Source organism: Grus americana, chromosome 10 (genome assembly GCF_028858705.1).
Source record: "Grus americana isolate bGruAme1 chromosome 10, bGruAme1.mat, whole genome shotgun sequence".
NCBI lineage: Eukaryota > Metazoa > Chordata > Aves > Gruiformes > Gruidae > Grus > Grus americana.
In genome coordinates, this window is record NC_072861.1 from 5133824 (window position 1) to 5154783 (window position 20960).

General features: G+C 40.9%; 2 protein-coding genes across 16 annotated transcripts in view; one reads left to right on the forward strand and one right to left on the reverse strand.

The window, feature by feature from the left end:
- HERC1 (HECT and RLD domain containing E3 ubiquitin protein ligase family member 1) overlaps positions 1-11301 on the forward strand; it is a 125341-nt gene extending 114040 nt beyond the window's left edge. For 10 of the 15 annotated variants that reach the window (XM_054836672.1, XM_054836677.1, XM_054836671.1 and 7 more), the window contains exons 65-78: positions 300-481; positions 1225-1380; positions 1853-1975; positions 2290-2392; positions 2874-3043; positions 4466-4604; positions 4887-5056; positions 5422-5591; positions 5797-5962; positions 7278-7354; positions 7785-8037; positions 8276-8428; positions 9401-9706; positions 10649-11301. In XM_054836672.1, the coding sequence (XP_054692647.1) occupies positions 300-481; positions 1225-1380; positions 1853-1975; positions 2290-2392; positions 2874-3043; positions 4466-4604; positions 4887-5056; positions 5422-5591; positions 5797-5962; positions 7278-7354; positions 7785-8037; positions 8276-8428; positions 9401-9706; positions 10649-10834 (2354 nt within the window). In that variant the 3' untranslated portion in view covers positions 10835-11301. Of the gene's footprint in view, positions 1-299; positions 482-1224; positions 1381-1852; positions 1976-2289; positions 2393-2873; positions 3044-4465; positions 4605-4886; positions 5057-5421; positions 5592-5796; positions 5963-6051; positions 7355-7784; positions 8038-8275; positions 8429-9400; positions 9707-10648 lie in introns of those variants that run through there. The other 5 variants (XR_008578610.1, XR_008578609.1, XR_008578611.1 and 2 more) reach the window with 5 other exon arrangements.
- Positions 11302-17107: 5806 nt separating this feature from the next.
- Positions 17108-20618, reverse strand: FBXL22 (F-box and leucine rich repeat protein 22). Its single transcript, XM_054836690.1, has 2 exons — positions 20040-20618; positions 17108-17835 (listed from the first exon to the last, which is right to left on the reverse strand). Exons 1-2 carry the CDS (start codon positions 20372-20374, stop codon positions 17490-17492), a joined length of 681 nt encoding a protein of 226 aa, XP_054692665.1. The 5' UTR covers positions 20375-20618; the 3' UTR covers positions 17108-17489.
- Positions 20619-20960: the final 342 nt, after the last annotated feature.

The following is a 20960-nucleotide window of genomic DNA, read 5'->3' on the forward strand; positions in this document are numbered from 1 at the left end:
CTCTGTAAGACTAAAGTTAAAATTCCTTAATTTTAAGAAGGCTTCAGGGAAGAGTGTGCTCAAGGTAGGAACGTTTCATTTCAAAACTAATGGCAGGCCAGAAGCGTAGGTTGTACATGAGAAGACGAAGGTTTTGTTCAAAATAAAAACAAATAAATTGTTGTAACAAGAAAACTGTTACTGTGGTTGGTTCCTTTCCCTAGACTTAATTGGCTACCACTAGGGGCACTTGGATAAATGTACGTTAAGAGTTTATTCTAATGTATTCTAAACTTTGTTTTCTCATTTTTCTTTACCAGGCTTTGTTGTAACACAGCTGGTGACCTCTTGTGGATCCGATGGACATTCCATGGCTTTAACAGAAAGCGGGGAAGTCTTCAGCTGGGGAGATGGAGATTATGGCAAACTGGGACATGGGAACAGCGACAGACAGCGCAGGCCTAGACAAATAGAGGCTCTGCAAGGAGAAGAAGTGGTGCAGGTTCCAAAATATTTTTTTGTCTCCTACAAACTGCAGGCATGGTAGCCTTGTGCTAGGAACGTTCCAGAACCACTGTCAGTCTTGACAGTTTGAATTCATATACTGACTGAAAACAGGCAACTTTTTACTTCTCTGAGCTTTATGAACCAAGTGATAATTTCCAGTTGAAGGATGTTAATATCCCAGAGCTCATGTTGAGGTGTGATGTTAATTGACAGTTGTTACTGGAGAGGACTAAAAATTAGAAAGAGCATGGAAGACAGGGATGACCTAAAAATTGTCAAAATACAGACACGATTTAGAAGTTTCCCTTCGTCCTTGTCAGGTGTCTTTGACCTAGAGAACTAGTCACCGAGACCACCTCCTAAGCATTGTGTGCATTATAACAAAGCACAAAAGCGTATTTGGCTTTGACTGGAGGTTTCTGTACAAAAATATAAAATACTCACACAACAAAAGCAATCTGTTTGCAGAAAACAGCAGTTGGTAAAACTAAACAAACAAATGAAACACCTGAAAGCCTTTCTTCACACAAATACCCACCTGTCCTCCCCCTGAACATTACTGTTGAGAAGAGTAAGAGATAGTTTGTTGAAGAAACCATTAATACTAAAATATCTGTATTTTAACTCTTTATAAAGTGAATATGACTTAGGGACGGAAAAGGTATTACATATTTACATGTAATAGCTAGTATAATTTCCTCCCCCAAATTTATAACATTATGTTTATTTTGCTTCCAGATGTCATGTGGCTTCAAACACTCAGCTGTGGTGACAGCAGATGGCAAACTATTTACATTTGGAAACGGTGACTATGGTCGATTAGGACTTGGAAATACTTCCAATAAGAAACTTCCGGAAAGAGTGACAGCGCTGGAAGGTTACCAGATAGGACAGGCACGGTTATCTAAAACTAACAATGTATCTTTGGTTTAAAGCTGATGTTTTCAACGTATTTAAGTGTTCTGGGTTTTGGTTTTGTTTTGTTTTGTTTTTTAACCTTGGCTTTTATTTGGATTTTCGAAATAATTACTTTCCTGACTCTTTTCATGCTCTTTCTGAAAAAGTGCCCTGGTTTTTTAACATGTCACGATTTAGGTAATTGAAGCATGAATTCATGAGCTGTTTTGTATTCTTAAACTATGAGCATGTATAGCATAATACTATTGCTTGGTTCTAGGAGCTGAGAGGAAGAAAATACCTAAAAAATACTAGTGTAGTCCTAAATGTCTTTAAAACACTGTAATAAGCAACGGAGGTTTTAACAGTTTTAAAAGGATACTTATTTTTTAAAACACAATTTTTGTTTTCTGAAGGTAGTTGGGGTGTTTGGCAAAAACTGTGGTAACAACGTATTTCTCTCAACCAGGTGGCCTGTGGACTCAATCATACTGTAGCTGTGTCAACAGATGGCTCAATGGTTTGGGCTTTTGGAGATGGAGATTATGGTAAACTCGGTTTGGGAAATTCCACTGCAAAATCCTCACCACAGGTTAGAATTCATAGAGAAATTGTTCTGTGCATAAATTTTCAGTGTTGTTAAGCATATTACACAATGTTCTGAGTGTAATTTGCAGCAGTTAAATTATTAATTCTGTATAATATAAATTATACTGTTCTAATACAATCTAGCATAAATAATTCTGATGATATGTTATGCTGAGCATTGAGTAATCCTGTAACGTGTGCATTGTGGGAATTATAAAATTTCTTTTTGGAAGCAGGAGTTACAGATTAAATTCATGTTTGCTTTCTGTTTATATCCTCATAATACCGTAGCTCTTTTTCCTTTCTCTTACCCCTTAGAAAGTGGATATTCTTTGTGGAATTGGAATTAAAAAAGTTGCCTGTGGAACCCAGTTCTCTGTTGCACTGACAAAAGATGGTCACGTGTATACTTTTGGACAAGGTAGGACAATCTGGTATTTAGACCTTTCCATTTGTAGGTTTGTGTGTATTGCAAGTGAAAAGGAAGAATATGAAAACCTGTTTATAAGACTGACCTAATGCTCCTTTTTAGGTTTGTGCTGACCTAATCTGAATTTTGGAACTTCAACGCTGCACCAAATTAAACGTGTTCAAACTTCTCGAGTCAGTTAATTCATATGTATTATAAAACCATACATTGAGATCTAGAAGTCTTGTTTTAATAGAATTTGATCTTGTTTCAGAATTTAGGTGAAAATAACAGCTTTAGCGATATTAATGAGCGCTGTGGGGAGCACTGTTTTGTAGGAAACATATGCTAGATTTCTCTCTAACCAATTGCACTTCTGTCCCAGTTCCAAGAGTGTGTAGAATTCCTTTTTGTCCCTCCTTGATCTCTGCCTGCAACTAAAATTAACTTTTTAATGTTCATGAAATATATAGATGTGTGCTTGCAATTGTAGATCGCCTGATAGGTTTGCCAGAAGGTCGAGCTCGAAATCACAACAGACCCCAACAAGTTCCAGTGCTGTCAGGAATCTTCATTGAAGACATAGCTGTAGGAGCAGAGCATACGCTAGCTTTATCATCGACAGGGGATGTATATGCTTGGGGTAGCAACTCTGAAGGGCAGGTATGTACTATTCCCTGTTTATTTCTAACCTTTGTAAGGCTATAATTATACTTTACAGATGTGATTGTAGTATCTTTATTTTTGTGGAAAAGAAAGCTTTTATTTTTGTTCTCCTTCTTCCCTCCCCCCTCATCCCTCAGCCATAACAACATTTTAGGCATTTCCATTATTGTCTTTTTTATTTCCTGTGCTCTTACATGGTAGTAGTTTGGGAAAGCACTGAAAACATTCTACCCAAAGTATTCTAATCAAAGTTTTTTAAAAAATTACAAATTTTTACCTAAATCTTGAGCTGTCATCAACTTTTTCAACATGATAACAGTTATGGTTGATATCAATCAGATTTGCGAACTCTGTAGATGCTTTTCATAAAGAAAGTACAAAATCACTTTTTTTAGTGATGTTTTAAAGTCAGGAAAAAAATTAGTAAATAATAAATTCTCCTCTCTTTTCTTTGGGACCCTAATTTTATCCCTACCCCTAGAAGTCCATTTTCCTCCCTCATCCCATGTATTAACTCAAATTTTTGAAACCACTTCAGCTTTTTGACAACTTGCATGCTACAAATATAAGAAAGAACCTCTCGATTCATTGGCTGTTGGTGTTTCAGGAAGTTTGGGCACAGTTTGTCCTCTGGTATTTCAGAATTAAGTTTTTGAGAAGGACTGTTGAGCAAGTTGTTTCGAATAACTTCAGAGAGGAACCGGAAAGAACAAAGTTTTTTTGTTTTTGTTTTGTTTTTAATAGGGAGCTTACTTTGTGTTTCTGGAAGAGAAAAAAATGTTAGAGTAAAAAATTGAGAGAAACTTTGTTCTGACAGCCTGTTTTATATGATTTTTCCTTGCAGTGCAAAAAATTTGTTTTATATGAAGGGGTAAAAAAACCCCTATTTTTTGTAATATGAAATTTTCACTGTTAGAATATGAAATTAGACTATGATATGAAACCATCAGTAAAAAGTCAGAACAGCTTCAGTAAACTTTCTCTTTACACAAACTGTGTTTTGATAAACTATTTTAGGAATTTATGTGCTAGTACAAAAAATGTATTTAAATGACACAGAAGAGACATATGAGCCATGTTGACTCTGCATGAGAGACCGTGCAACATCGGTGGCTTAGCATCATAGATTAGTTCCTCAGTCTGCAAAAGAGCTTGCAGAAAACATCTAGCTGTTTTAAGGTCTCTTTGACACCTAGATCTGCTACTCCCATTGAGTATGGATGCAATATTCTATCGGAAATAAAAGGTAAAAGGTAGCATAATAATATGTATATGGTAAATATTTTTGTATGCCATTATAAGCTGTAGACTAATACCATTTGTTTACCATTTGCTCTGAATTTTTGCTTAGAGAGTTTTAGCAGTATCATCAATTGTTGATTCTTCTTTGTTCCTTTTACATCTGTTATAAATTGTCAGCTTGGACTGGGCCATACCAACCATGTCAGAGAACCAACCCTAGTAACAGTCCTGCAAGGAAAGAACGTTCGACAGATTTCAGCAGGACGTTGCCACAGTGCTGCCTGGACAGCTCCGCCTGTTCCCCCGAGAGCTCCAGGTAAAGAGCTGAGGTTGTTCGTATGGTGATTTGATGTAGTCTTTGTGTTTCCTGGAGGACGAATGCAAGAAGAACTTCTGAACGTTTGGTACAAAATTCGTTTTATATCCGTGCAGATTTTCAAATGATCTTAGTCTCTTAATTTTGCAACTGCCGTGGCTTAACTCCAGTAGCCAGCTAAGCACCGCATAAGCTACTGCAAAGAAAATCAACTCTGTCCCAGCCAAAAGCAGTACAGCTATGCTTTATGAAATAACGCTTTTTCTTCTTTTTCTGTGGTAGGTGTTTCAGTGCCTTTACAGCTTGGTTTACCTGATGCCATTCCACCACAGTATGGGGCACTGAAAGAAGTGAGCATTCATACAGTAAGAGCAAGGCTCAGACTGTTGTACCATTTTTCTGACCTCATGTACTCTTCATGGAGATTACTTAACCTCAGTCCCAATAACCAGGTAAAATTCCATTTGAAAAATAAACAAACAAACCAACAAACCCCAACAGCTTAGCTGTGTTGTGTTATGCCATGTTGCTAGAGAGCTTCTGACCAGATCGGGATGGGTCTTAGTAACAGGTTCTATAGATTTTTTGATATAAATAAAAGAAAATGTAAATCCAGGTAAAACCGAACTTTGTCAAAGTATTGTTATATATTTTTGCTTTTCCAAAAGCTTACTAGCCTCAAAGCTAAAACTAAAAAGTGCTAACCTGTTTCCTGAAACACTGAAGTGCTAGTGATTAGTATGAAGGTTTATATTCTGTAAAGAATGGAATTAATATTCCTTATTAATTTGTTTATTCTCATTCCGATTTATTACAGAACAGTACATCTCATTACAATGCTGGAACATGGGGAATAGTTCAAGGACAGTTGAGGCCCTTGCTAGCACCACGAGTATACACACTGCCCATGGTACGCTCTATAGGAAAAACTATGGTTCAGGGGAAAAACTATGGGCCACAGATTACTGTGAAAAGGATATCAACCAGGTCAGTATTGTTTTCACAAGCATTGTGTTAGACCTCAGACAAATACCTATATTCAGACATTTTTTTTCATAACTTGTGGCATACCGAGCTCTCTTTGTACAACTTTGTTAACCAAGTGACTTCGGTACCCTTTACATGTTTATGAGTTACATTGTATGGCTGTGTCCTTTTTTTTTTTTTTTTTTTTTTTTTTTTTTTTTGAAAGAGGTCGGAAATGCAAGCCCATTTTTGTACAGATAGCAAGACAAGTGGTAAAGCTGAACGCATCAGACCTTCGCCTACCTTCCCGTGCCTGGAAAGTGAAACTGGTTGGAGAAGGAGCCGATGATGCGGGCGGAGTGTTTGATGACACTATTACAGAAATGTGTCAGGTATGAAACATCTAGTAGTTCAAAATGCCTGAGTAGAGTTTGTGTTCTTTCTGGTGTCTTTTAGTATTTTCCACGTTTCCTTTTTGCAGCTTAGCAAATACTTGTTCTTCAGTCCTGAGCCACAGCGCTAGAGCTGCTGACGTAGGGACGTCTCTGAGGATAAAGAAATCTTCCTAGAGCGTGGCAAGGAGATGCCATAAGGCCACACTGTAACAAGTATTACAACAGGCCCCTTGGAATGCTGAGATGGCCCCTACACGTTATGGGAGCATTTTGCAGCCCCCCCATTTCAGCCAGTAGCTTTGATAAGAGAAGCTGTACTGCATTCCATGATTACAGTACCTTCCATGCGTACAGTACCCCTCAAGCAGGTGTTTCTCAGATGTGTCACCTCTCAGGGTCAGTGCCGGAAAGGAGATCGATAGCAGAAAGTGCACATTGTTGCCCGACTGTAACCAGGATATTGTTGCAATTGTCAAGTAGCTGTCTTTTCAGATTCACCTGGAAACTGAAGGCTTCAGACTACCGGGACTACGAGAAAACAGGTCAATGCTAATGTGTACTGCTTATAGTTTTAAAGGTGTATCTCAGCCCTGTGATGCTACTATGGTTGTAGTCAGGAGAAGGATTTAAGACAACGCTGGCTGGAGAAGTTCGGTTGTTTCTTAACCTTCCAGGACCCTCAAAACCCGAAGGATTGCAGATTAGTGGGGATAATCAGTGTATCTGCTTAGTCTGAGGCAGGGCAACAGCTGTGGATAGTGCTGGATCTGGCATTGGACTTAGAGATAGGATACAGGATGGAAGAAGCCGAAGAACTGTGTTTATTAATGGAATTTCTGAAACCTGTAAGGCTAGACTGGGGTCGATTCAGGTAAGGACTTGAGGTGTAATTTTTGGGTTCTTTCCTAGATGGTTTACATTAAATATGAGGTATGATCAAGGTTCAGAACAGAACCTGTTGAAAAATTTGGTTCATTTTTGGTTCTTGAATAAAGCTGCACCAGTAGGGTATGTATAGCTTACAGCTTCCAATTATTTCTGAAATGGGTACTGGGAATGTATCACAGAGCAGTCACAGTAAAATAACCATTATAGTCTGATGTAGGGGCAGGTCTTGAAATAAACACGTTTTTATTACTAAAAATCATTCCTATCACGTTAACTTTCTCTTAAAGGTTTCACAGAAATTTGTAAGAAGTAACCACCACTCTAATGGAATATCTTGTCTTGTAATGCTGTAACGTCATAATTTTTCTGTAATAGGTTTGTTATCCCTGTGTCTAAGAAGGCTTTTTTGTTGTTGATTTTTAAGGAACTGGAAACTGGAATAGTAGACTTGCTTATTCCTTCCCCAAATGCTACAGCTGAAGTAGGCTACAATAGGGATAGGTAAGTTGTCCAGGATTTGCTTTTCTTGCAGACGTTCGTGGGTAAGGATTAAAATCTTCTATTAATTATTTTGTACCTCATGATGAGACTTCACAATTGTCTCTAGTATAATTTGTTTCCTTGAGGTTGCGGTGCAACTTTATTGTGGAGGAGAGGGTATGGTTTTAACGTGAAGTTCTTGGATTGCTGATGGCAGAAGTCAGAGTAATACCGAGAACGCCAGCCTTTGCGGTCAGGATTAGTTCCGCCTGTCTCTGCCTCCACGGTTTTAACAGTCAAAGATAACAATAATCTTCTTATCTGGACATCCCTTGCTGATAATTGTGTTGACAGTTACTATGCCGTGCTCCGTAATGTTTTGTCTTTTACTTATAATGAAGTAGCACAGAAATGATACTAGAGTATTTTCACTGATTCTTTGTTCTTTCAGGTTTCTCTTTAACCCTTCAGCATGTTTAGATGAACATCTGATGCAGTTTAAGTTCTTGGGCATTCTCATGGGTGTAGCTATTCGTACAAAAAAGCCATTAGATCTTCATTTGGCTCCAATGGTCTGGAAGCAACTTTGTTGTATCCCACTCATCTTGGAGGATTTGGAGGAGGTAGATCTGCTCTATGTGCAGACCCTCAACAGCATTCTTCACATTGAAGACAGTGGGATTACTGAAGAAAATTTCCATGAGGTAAGATGGGAAAGTTGGAGCTTTTAGGTTTATTCTCAAAATGGGTACTTTATCAGATTGACCTTAACTTCAGCATTTATATAATTCAGTGTCTCTGTTATTGGGATAACTAGCACTTAATATGTATTTGGAATAGTTTGTGATCTGATTGTAGTTGTAGGTGACTGATAGTAAAATAGGAAACTTAGATCACTGTAGTGACTTACACTGACCGTACTTTTCCCGTTTTGCATAACAGATGATTCCTTTAGATTCTTTCGTTGGCCAAAGTGCTGATGGTAAAATGGTTCCCATAATTCCTGGAGGGAACAGTATCCCACTTACCTTTTCAAACAGGAAAGAATATGTGGAGAGGGCAATTGAGTACAGACTCCATGAAATGGACCGTCAGGTAAGAATCTCATTGCGACACTATCCCCATCGTTAGCGGGGACAGTGGTTTTGATTTTTGCAAGTGTCCGTTCCTATTTATTAGGGAATAAGAAAAGCTTGGCTTTCCGCATCTCACCCGGCTCCTCGTGGCTTCCCCCCGCCCCTGTCAAACTGTTTTGAGGTTTTGTTGTAAAGTAGTCCTATTTTTCTTAGTGATTGCTCGGTGACAAAAGAGCATTAGAAACCAGAACTCGTCTTTCATTAGAGTAGCCCGACCACAACCGTCAGCCCCGCTTGAGAAAATAACTTGCAATTGTGCATGCTGTGCACTGTAATCAGACATTATAGCAATGTAGAGACTAGCTAAAGTAGTATTATCGACAAACATTTGTTTAACTGGAAACTATTTCTCTTCTGCTTTAGGACATACATTTCATGCTATGTTTTGAGAAGGATTAATTACCTATTTGCATGCTTTTGTGTATTTGTCATCGGCATAGTGAAGCTTGTGAAAACAGAATACTGATTAGATGCTAGGAAAAAACTTTTCCTTTTTCTCAAGATACAGATGCACGCACGATATTATCGGCATTAGAAAAGTAACTTTCCTTTCAGAGGTACCAAATCCCGAGTCTTGTAGAACAAGTATGGGCGTCTTAAGAATGTACGGCATATACGCCATGTTTCGGTTTAGCCGTCATCGTTTGCGCTGCTAACTTGTACTTTTCTTCAGTTCCTCTGGTTTGTAGCAAAACATGTTCTTTAATGTGCAATTGCAATTAAAAATACCTGTACTGTTCTCCAGGATTTTGAGAGAGGATACAGACCTTACAGCTGCACGTGTGGGAGGTTGTATTTGGCAGATGTTCTGTAATCGTATCTCTTTATCCCATTTCTCAGCTGACACGTTACTTTTGCATCGGGATGGTGCAGTAAGCGGCAGAGGCGAGGCAATTGCACTTCAAATGTCTCTTCTTTTTTGGGGCAATAGGTGGCCGCTGTAAGAGAAGGAATGTCTTGGATTGTTCCGGTTCCTTTGTTGTCTCTTCTGACTGCCAAGCAGCTGGAGCAAATGGTGTGTGGAATGCCAGAAATATCGGTTGAAGTTTTGAAGAAAGTTGTGCGATACAGAGAAGTTGATGAGCAGCATCAGCTAGTACAATGGTTCTGGCATACCCTTGAAGAGTTTTCAAATGAGGAGAGAGTCCTTTTCATGAGGTTTGTGTCAGGAAGATCTCGACTGCCAGCTAACACAGCTGATATCTCTCAGCGATTCCAAATAATGAAGGTTGATAGGGTAAGATGCTGGTTTTGGTTGTTGGTTGGGGTTTTGGTTGGGGTTTTTTTTAATTATTCCTATCTAGCGTAGTCTGTCCTTTGGCAATAGGAGACAGGTTTCCATAATCGTAAAAGTTAGAAAGTACAGGGTGGGATACGCTTAGAGCTATTCAGACATTTTAATTGTGTAGAAGTCCATACACTGCACGAGTTGCATCTTAATTCACTCGGTACATTTACTATAGTTACACAATTGGAGGTCAAGACAAGTTCTCGGACAAGAGACAAGCCTCCTTGTATTGTGACTTGTCCATAGTAATTTTCTGTTCCAGTCCCTTTTTTCATTTGATAATGTTTGCAAAGTTTGAAACTTTTTTAAAGTTTTAAATCTACATAAGTGGCAACACGTGACCACTAGTGAATTCTAACGTCCTAAAACCACTATAATGAGTTTACAGTACATTATTTTATATACGGGATGCATTCATTTGGCATTACTTTTGGGTTTTGTGCAGTGAAAGCACATTCTCTGTGAACTACATGAATCAAAAACTTGGCAAAATCTGAGTTAACAGTGGCTTGACCGTCATCTTCGGTTAGGCATCTCTGAAATTGCCACATGTGAAGGCACGCTACGGTACGTAATTCGGATGTCATCTGGTATCTTCCGGCGGGCCGCTAAATAGTAGCGCGATCAACTTTTCAACTAGCGGAATTTCGTTAGCGGGTTGAAATTTTTATAGAGCAGGCGATACAGCAGGAGTTGTGCACATACTTAAGGATGAAACAAGCGATGTAAAGAAGGGAGGCCAGCCTGCTTCTTCAAAGGAATTTTGAGGCAGAATGTGCAAATGCTGAACGATAGAGGCAAGGAAGGGAGGGCGCAATGAAATATGGATATGTTGCATTTTTTGCTTCATTCACAACTTAACGGTGTCCCACCTTTTATCCATTTCCACAGCCTTACGACAGCTTGCCTACCTCACAGACTTGTTTCTTTCAACTGAGGCTCCCACCTTACTCCAGTCAACTAATCATGGCAGAGCGTTTGCGCTATGCAATCAATAATTGCAGGTCTATAGATATGGACAATTACATGCTCTCACGGAACGTGGACAATGCAGAGGGCTCAGACACAGATTATTAACGTTCTGTGAACAAAATCATCTTCCTTTTACTACAAATAGCGCCCTAAGTCCAATTCATCGTTGACATAACTTTACAGTAACCCTAGATGTTTGAGGAGCATAAAACCAGATGTTATAGACAGTGGCCACATTTTAGTTACTCTAAGCGTAACAAAAAATTAGATGTTTTTATTTTTTTGTGATTGTAAAAAAGAAAAAAAGGAAAACAAAAAAGGTATGATCAGTAAGTTTTTTCTCCTTTTTTTGGTCACTTTTGATAAGTTTGCATGGAGACATTTTGGTGCATTTTTGTTGGGAATAGTACATTTGTAAGCCCTCCCAGTGAACACAAAGAGTTGTACATTGTGTATAATTGTTCATTAGCAAGGACAGTTTTACATGAATATTCACATATTTATTTTGTTTTAATTTGAATTGCCTGTGCAGGGTTCCTTATGCAGAGAAAAATAAAGCAAATTCAAGAATCGGTTGCTCGTATGCATTTGTGAACTGTGATTGGTTTACTCAGTCTTCATACTTTTCTGTTTTGTCTCAGGAAATTATAGTATTACAGTGTGTAGACAGGACGTGACATTTGAAGCATCTCAAAACGTTTCTTTTTGACAAATCTGTTGCGTAGTACCGTGCTCTTAATTGTGAATGTCTCTGAGGTACTGGCTTTTTCAGATATACCGCTATGTATTCCTCCTACTGCAATACAAGTTAACGTCGTACTTCATTCCTGATTTTCACGTAAACGTTTTTCTCCTCCAGAGTAGCAGTTGTTGACAGTAACAGCATTCCTGCCACCTCGAGTCAGAAACCTTTAAATATTTTGTCAGGAAAACCGCACAAACGCCAACAAAAAACTCCCCAAAACCCACAAAGACCCAACCCCCCCAAACCAAGAAAACTAACCACCTTTTCAATATACAGATCGATGTAGCCGATTCCCGATCGGAGTACAAAAAAGTTAAAATGAATGCGCCGGGGTAGTAATCAGCCCAGCGATGGATTTTACATATGTTCCTAGTTTACGTCTTTGACTGTAGTAAACGTCACGCGTTTGGTCTCCTTTTGTCGCAGGTGTAATTGTATTATGATCAGCAGAGCGTGGCTTACACCGTAACGGTCGTATTTGATTAGGACAGTAACGCACCGTACAAAGAAATTTTTGTTCTGTGTCTCGGGGAAGTACTGAAGAATAGATAACTGCGCAGCATCTCTGTCAAAAACACGATTTCTGTCGAACTAGAAATGCTGCTTGGTGTTGAGGAGCAGGATTTAACCGGGCTGAGGAAAAGGGTGGAGTCTGTCCCCAGGTGAGTCACTGCTGCTCTGCCCTGATGTCCCCCGCCTCGTTCTCACTGAACTCCTCGGTAAGGATGCTGCAGGGCCCCAGGGCTAGCGAGAAGACGTATTCACTTCATCTCACCTGGGACAAGAGCGGTCCAGCTGAGTCTGGAGGAGAAGGCAGAAATTCTGTCGGTTTTCCCTCACACAATTGTTGTACCTTAGCAGGGATCGACATAAAACTTCCCAGTTGTCCGAGGGTGGAACCGGCGTATCGCTGCGAGCGACTAGCGGTTGAAAGGCTGACTTGAGAAGCTGTAAAAATTGGCAGATCTGGGTTTTATCTGGTGAAGTCCTTTCGGTTAGGACTAGTCATCGGCTCATGAAAAAGATAGAAGGTTCTTGAGCTAGGACCAAGAACCAGAGTAACTGGAAACATCTAGAGGGGAGCTTTCAGCAGTTTTTGGGGAAGGAGGGACGCGGGGCTCTGAAATGATGCAGGCTTAGTTTCCTGCCTTATTTTGTATTACGGTTCCAAACCGGACCGAGATTTTGATGTCCCGTGGCTACGTAGCGGGGGAGTATATTCACATTCCGGTCTAAAGTCAGAGGTGTAATACAGAACAATTATAAGGTTACAAATAGAAGGGGAAACTGCTACGTAAAGTCCCATATTATGGTGTAGTAGACTTCATTTATGTGTCCAAGTCAGTGCTAGTAATTTGTCAGCCTGTTTGAATCGGGCACAGAAAATAACCGCGCCTAAAGATTCCAGTTTTGTACGGACTATGCAGTTGGCTTCTTGGGTAACAAAGGTATTTTTGGAGGCAGTTTACAGTAAAGCGAAAGAGGATGTTGGTGTCGGTAAATATCGATGTCGATTAAAGGATTGCGCTCGACTGCTATAATTGAGACTTTTTTTTTCGATTATGCTTTCCTTTTGAATATTCTATCTTAGCATCATTAAAGCTATCAAGCGCATAGTTCTTTTTAGTTTTCACCGTAATTATATTGCGTGTGCGTTCCTTTTAACTTGCCGATTGACGTTTTTCTGTGGCTCGGGCATCCAAGCGAGACCGGAATCATGTTCTAGTTTCTCATGCAATGCTTCTTAAACAGAATCGCATACAGAGATAAAGAATGTACGGCACCGATGACATCCTGCTGTTGGAGACGGTCTGAGAAAGTTGTACCTTGATGTCAGTTTAGGGGTATTTGATGTGTGCAAACCTCTCCCTATAGACAGGGGAATAAACGTTACCAGCGTACGTCTGCATTTTGTAGTACAAGTAGGTCATCTATGCAGCTATTTAAAGAAAAAATACGCAACTGTATCTTGTAACAAGCCTTCCAGCGGCAGCGGTGTTGATCGGCTGCGGCAAGGTGGGCTGCAGGCTCTTTCCGAATGTCATAGCTCATTTCCTTTCCACCTTTCAGCAGCGGATGGGACATACGCGTACGACCGAAGCGGGGAGTATCAGAGGTGGGAACAAGCGTGTGACGACGTGTTTATCTAGACCCATTTCAAATTAATAGGAGATGCGTAGGCACGGTGAGCTTAGAACTGTTAAATTCTGAAGAGAACTAGAGAAAAACAGTCGGAAAAGCTTTAGGCACGAAAGTAACGTGCTGGGTCGGTATTATATAGGAAAGCACGTAGGTGCCAAAAGCCCGCCATCTCCTGTTGAATGTAACCGCTATTTCTTGCTGCTTATTTTTTTGCTGTATGTGAGTAGTACCTAACCTTTTCCTTATACCTCAAATAACCGGAGAAGCGCTTGCTCTCTCTGCTTTGTAAGGCTGTTGCTTCTTGAAGCCCATACTTTGTTTCTTATCCTGTTTTTTACCCTGAGATTAGATAGTATTTTCTCTACCGCCTCTGGTATTTCCAACGGCTATTTTCTACTTTTCTTTCCCACCTGGGAAGTTCGTCCCTAGCCTTTTGGGCTATCGGACAGGTGGGTGGCCCTTCGAAACAGGTAGGCACGCTATGACAGACAGAAGATGAACAGCAGGTTCCGAAGACTAGAGATAGGCAAGTTACTCGAACTGGGTGTCACCTCACTGTTTCCGGAGCTAGCGGTAGTAGCGTTGCTTCCTTTGACAGAGCTGGAACGTAGCGGTACGCAGAACGCTTCTCTGTTACGCTGGGAGGGGACCAGAAAGGGCAGAACGTGCTCTCAAACAGTAGTATTCTCCAGAGAAGAGGTGCACAAGCGATGAGGTCAGATCCGGAAGTTTGACTTAAACCTATCATTTAGCCCTTTTGACGGAGCAATGAAGTTCAACGGCAAAAAAATACCGCTGCCCGCAAGGAAGCGATTTTGTCCGTGCGGCAGGATTTTACTTGCTGTCCTTTTAAAATATTGCCAAGCTGAGCTACATTATCACAACGGAAATCCGAAGGCTCTTCTGGACGTCGCTTTGCCTCTACGGTGCCGGAAAAGGCGCAAACTTTTGATAACAGAGTCTTGTTTGCCACTTGCATCCCATACCGTGATGCAGCTTGCGAGCACACATCTCACTTAACGTCACCTTTCTTTGAGGATTTCCATAAAATGATAGATGACGAGCCTTGCGTCCTCCATAACTGGTGAGAGGTAGGGACCGTGACGAGCAAACAATGTTTCCATAACAGTAAGAAAACTCAAATGACACTGAAATGGTTTGGAACTAAAGAAAATTCTTAACATGCTTTCATCATTACGTAATAGAATAAGTCAAATGTAGTCTTATATACTCAATTTTCAAATTAGATCGCTAACTGAAAAAAATTTCATATTGATGCTGAAAAAATTTGAACAACTGTGCTGGAATTTTACCGTGTCATGAACAAATATCCCCAAGGGATCAAGGAGGGGAAAAGCGAAGCACTACAACTGTGACCATTTCTGCACAAACAGGTAAAGAACAAAAGCGGGGCACTATTCCAAGGCTTTATGATTATACACAGTGTCGCGGGAGAGAAGAGGCGTAACGCGCGACACTTTTCTCAGGGCGCGCTTTGCGTGCCTTTATAAGGAGAGTGTGGCACGCGACACTTTTTTTCTCTGAGGCGCGCTTCACACGCCTATATAGGGAGAGACTGGTGCGCGACGCTTTTTTTTCTCAGGCACGCTTCGCACGCCTTTATAGGGAGAGTAGGAAAAGGTCTGCTCTATTTCAATCATATTTTTTGGGCACATTCGTCATGTTTTGTAGAGGTACTACAGTTATACTCTTCTCCATATTTAAAGGAAACCATCTCTCGTATCAGATATTTGTGACAACGTTTAATAATTTGTTAAATTGCAATTTGGGAAGTCACAGCTCCTGTTCCTTGAAGGAAGGAACTCTTCAGCTGTCCGGTTACGTGAAAGATAGGAACGGAGATCAATACAAAGTCTGCAGAGCTACACTTGGAGATACAACTTTTAAAACACGAGAATGGTATTGGATTATTTTAATCCGTGATAGTCTCAATATTCTTCGGTTCCAACGATGCAAATTCTAGTTCGTGCAGATTTAACTAGCCCATTTCATCAGTGTTCTGTTACCGGTGTGGTAAGATTTGCTAGCCACCAACTGCACAGCCCTCGTGTACATAAGGAACAGGCTTGTTGTGGTCTATGCACATAGATTGCTGAGGTGACCAAGTCTTAAATAGCTGTTATGTAATGGCACAGAACGGATGAGACTGTCTATGGGACAGAACCGTGTTTCCAAAACCTAGTATTTCTAAATCTGCTTTAAAGACACACACACTTTGGTATTCCTACTCTGTGTAAGCTTTTAATTTTTTTAAAAAAACACTTAAATGCTTTAGACTTCACTGTGATTTAGGCTCGAACTTTTCAGGATCCATGGAGATTGTCAAACTGGTCTGTATGCAGCCTTCAGGTTGACATCTAAGCTGAACTCACATCTAGTCCTCCAGGGGAAACCACATTATCAGTAGCCAGATTTAACCATCTGTCGTTCTTTGTACGTGTCAGGTTGTTCAGTATTGAATGGGAGACACTTCTAAGGTAAATACAAGTTCACCTGCAGAGTCTGCAAGAATGGGCGGGATTATATATTACAGTGTGCTCTCTAGGAGTCACAAGTCTGAATTCACGTCACGATAGCTGAACTACATGCAAAGTAATGGCGAACAGAGCTAGAACGTGTGCTCCCACGTAAAGCGTGGGGTGCTTTTTACAAAAGCGTGCTGTAGTTCCGACAAAAACCTGATCAGGACAATCACGATGATTTTCCTGTATTGTTACACTTGAGACAGACTCAACAAGTACAACTTTTGACGAGTAACTGCAATACGGTTGGCCCGGTAAGGTGGCACTCGGAAATGCTTACCTTTCCTTAGGCAAAAAACCCTAAGTGTCTTGGGATGTGGTGTTACTGGTCCCAGTTACTCAATACCACAATGTGTTGTATCAAGGCAAATTTTATACAGCAGAATAAAACCGTGTCAATCTTTGCTGTCAAATTTTGTACACGATGCTGTAGCGACCCTTCGTAATACACGGCGTTTTGCTTCCATGTGGCAGAGCAGCGTGCAGGACGGGGACCGCCTTGTGGTTGGGGATGAAAACAGCTATTTGTTTTGTACTTTGTGAATCACCTACAAATGTTACTCACTGAGGAAGTGATGCTTGTCACGTACTCTGCTTTCGCTATAAAAATCTTAACGGCCATGGTTATTGCCCTTAGCGGATGGAATGACCGCATGGACATCTCTCTTCACAGAAATTTGTTAATCGCCATTTCCCTGACATTTGCATAAATCGTACGATGGCCCAGGCTCTGCCTGCTGTTGCTTTATGCCCTGTCCCATTACATCAGGAGCTCTGAAAGCAAGGGGGTCCGCTCTGAACCTCGTGACTCAAGGGGAGGGTCTTCCTTACTCTTTGCGTCTCCGTTCTCTCTGTGAATCGTTCTAACTCAATTTTCCATTTTTCTTCTGTGCGGTAATTAATGAGGTGAACCTTGCCATCACACTTACTGAAAAAATGCTGTTAAACTTTGTTGCATTCCATCAAATTTATTGAGCTCCGTCACGTTATTATTTTACCTTCGTAAAACAGATCGCTGCTTCCGAGCGAGGTACGTTCCGCTCATCTGCAACGAGAGGGTATCAAAATTGCAGTCTGCCGCCTTATTCAGGTCTCGCGTTTTGTGATGGCGACGCAGGCTTTTCCAGTTTCAAGGAACAAAAGAAAACAATCAGGTTTTTCCTTATGACTGTCCTTTACCCAGCGCAGTCTTTTTGACACATACTCGCCCTTTGTTTGGACTTCAACTGGAACGCGGGAAGTAGCCATGGTTCATAGCAACGCTACCCAAGAGGAGAGGGGAAGTAAAGTAAAATACCCACGTTGACTGAGGCGATACAATTTGTCACGCTTAAAGATGAACCGATTTTCTCGATGCTTTTTCAAGCATTAACTTCTTTTCTGGCTTACTGTCTGGAATCATGTTAGCACTTCTCTCTGCTCTCAGCGTTACTGAAGGATGTTTTTCCCTGACTCTCTCTAGCCCGCTTTGTGTTATGTTCCGGCAGAAATCCACGTGGAGCGTTTGCAACGATCCCCCATAGAGGGTCACTGCTTCTAGTGTCTGGTCGGTGATCCGCACACAGTTTTCCAGTTTGAGTGTCTTGAGGTTTGGGCAGTTCTTGAGAAGCAGCGAGATGCAATCATCTGTGACGTGGCCGCATCCAGAGAGGGTCAGAGATAGCAGGTTTGGACAGCTGAAAACACGATCGTTACAGGTGAGATGAGGGGAACAATAAAAAATAGAGCTTGAAAAAGCTACTGTTGTCAAGAATAAATATGAATGTTACAAAAATACCTTCTCTTCCATCAGGAGGGGTAAGAAAGCATGAGTAGGTGGGGACATACGTACATCTTACTGCTCAGTTTTACTCATTGCAAAACTCACCTTCTTTGCCTTTCCTGTTGGTAGCAACATCCATAGCTCAAATGCCGTAGCGCAGGAGAACATGCGGATGCCTATTTAAACTGCAGCTGCGTGGGGTTTTTCGTAAGCAGTTGCATGTTAGCACAGGATGTCTTTAAGCTCTGTTGTTGTAGGGGAAAATCATTACGGCGATGCTAATGTTGACCTTGTGAGACCTCTGGACGGAACCATTAGCCTGCCTCCATCCTGTAACAACTGCAAGGTGTCCGTAAGCGCTTCCATATAAACACCTGTGCTTACAGCCTGTCTCAGGGTTTTAGGTGTACGACAGCAGGGGAGGCAAACAAGGCGTTCTGCCATCGCTGCTGCGTGTTCTTTTGTCCTTAAAAACCGGTACACAGTACTTTCCCCTCTCTCTCCACCCCAGCCCCCTGCTGCTGCTTGACTTCACCTTTTGAGCAGAGATAATAAAGTGAGATTGTGTCAGCTGCATGGTTTTTTTTTTTTTTTTAACTCTGTTCCTTTACACTTACAAAGTTAGAAAAACAGATGTTTTAAAGCAGGCATGGTCAAGAAAGGCTCCGACCTGCCCTCTCTTGCGGCTTCATCCACAGAACGAAAGTATTCCAAACAGGGGGAGAGAAGCTGGATATATGCTTCATTTGCATTTTTCTTTGCACTGAACACTAGGAATTTTGTCTGGATGGAAATGCTGTCAATGGGTTGCTACAAAAAAAAGGCGGGAACTTGTTTTAGGAAGGCTAAAATGGATGAGGTGGGAGGGGCCTGAGTGCCAACAGAAACTGTCATTTGCAAGAGTTCAGTTTCCCTTGTGGAAACAAATCCATGTAAGGCTAAAAGGCATTTGTGGAATTTTTACGGAATTCGAGATTGCTTACTCCCCAGGCTTTGCTTTGAATTTTGTCTAGGAACCGGTTTCGGGTTACAGATTCTGCAGAGAAAGGTACTTAAACTATTTCTGCACAGCTGTGGTCTTACATTCTCTTTCTGAATCTGGATTTGTGATGGCAAAATAATGGAAATCGTTAAGTGTGGCCTCACGGTACACATTCCCATGCCAAAAATGAGAGAATGCTTCCTCCTACACCCTCCTTTGTTGGCACAGATGTGCTTCCTAATGATATTTTGCTAATTAATCCAGATTTTTTTATTGGTTGTTCTCAGTCACTTCTGAAATTTTGTACTTGCAACTTACTGTTTGGCTTTGAACCTACATTTCAGTCCTTGCTTGGAGATGCTGCTGTTGCTCTTGCCAGCTTTTTTAAATTGTTACTTCCAAATAGACCTTTTTGCCTTTTGTGCTGTGGCATAAAGCTCAGAGCTGGCTGGAGTGTCTCATTTCAGGATAGGTGCTGACGTGCTCCTCTCAGCTCTAATCTAAGACTGCAGCTGTCCTTGGGGTTACTAAAACACTAGGGATGGGCTCTACCCCCTTTGCTCCTCCTAATGTAATTTAAATCTTTTTCTCTTAGAGTGGCTTTGTAACAGTAAAGCTGTTAGAAGAAACTGTGTGCACCTAAAGCTGCTTTTCCATAGCAGGATTTCTTTTCCTTTACTCTAGTTTATAAAAAAGCTTAGAGTTCAATTTCAGTATAAAAGTAATACTTATTTCTCAGATTTAAACCAATTTGGTTTGTAGTAAGATGTTTGATGAACTTGGATTTGTTATGATATATATTCAGGATTTGAAATCACCTCTTTCCTCTAGGCACCCCCCCAGGACAATGCTTTGCACTGCCACAATGGTATGTTTCAGTTAAAGTTCAGCAGCAATTTAGTAAGCGGTATTGCGCTTTCCTGTATTAATTTTTTTTGGTTAAAAAAGGGGGGGGGGGAATAGGCTTAAGGAAAGTCAATATGAAGTATACATTATTGCCACTATAAAACTTCACACCGTATTACAACAGCAAAGTCAAAGCACTCACGTACTTGGTGCAAATAGCTCTGAATTCTTTCATTTTGAGGCCGTCAACCTTTACGTTAGATGTAGAGTTTCACACCCAAAGAACGTACCTGTTGCAAACTTCTAGTAAAAAAACATTGACAGTGTTTTCATGCCTGTTACAGAAGTCTTTCTGGAAATTGTTTTTCATCCAGTCCTCAATGTTACACACCTTGACTCTCTCTGAATACCAGCAGATGGATAAGTATTTTAAAGCAGGTCCCAGGAGAAAATTGTCCTTCTTAAGTTCAGCTGGAGAATGAAAGTTCAACAAAGACCACAGTAAAGGATCCTCAAACACTTCTCGCAACTTGTGACATGTTTTTGCTAAATTTTTCCTACTATTTTTGTCCAGAAAAGAAAACAGATGCAAAAGGCATTCCCGATTCAGCTGGGTTATATGCATAGCCCGTCAAGAGCGTGGTCGAAAGAAGATAGTCTCCTGGCCTTGTTGAATAACGGCAGTGCTGGAGGGGGCTCAGAATCACCAGAAGGCTGTTGCACATATATGGTTGCGGAATGGTGTTTATTTTTGGCAAACAACTGGTGCAGAAGCTAAGAACCCGGAAAGGAAAAGAAACATGCGTGCATGAAACCGTTGTTCTGTTTCTACAAGGGAATGGAATGGGCACGTAGCACTTGACTGTCATGAAATGCTTCCTTAAAAGGCATTTCTTTCCTTTTAGGCGCTCCTGAAGTTTAGCAAAGTTAATGAAGTGGGGGGAGGGTGCTGGTGGGGGGGTGGGGGGTGTCCAGTAACTAGAGCTGCAAGGAGTAATTTTGCCTGGCTTTGGAGCAGAACTTTTTGTAGTGTACAACAATTTTAGCCTTGATTTCTTCACTGAGTTTTCCGAGGTTGCGCTCTTGCTTCATTTTCAAGGACTGTTACACTGCATAATGAACTTTCATGAATAGCTTGTAAAATGAGTTTAAAAATTGTCTCCAATTTACAAGCAGACTTACGGGCACTTTCCTGCACACCGTTACTTGAG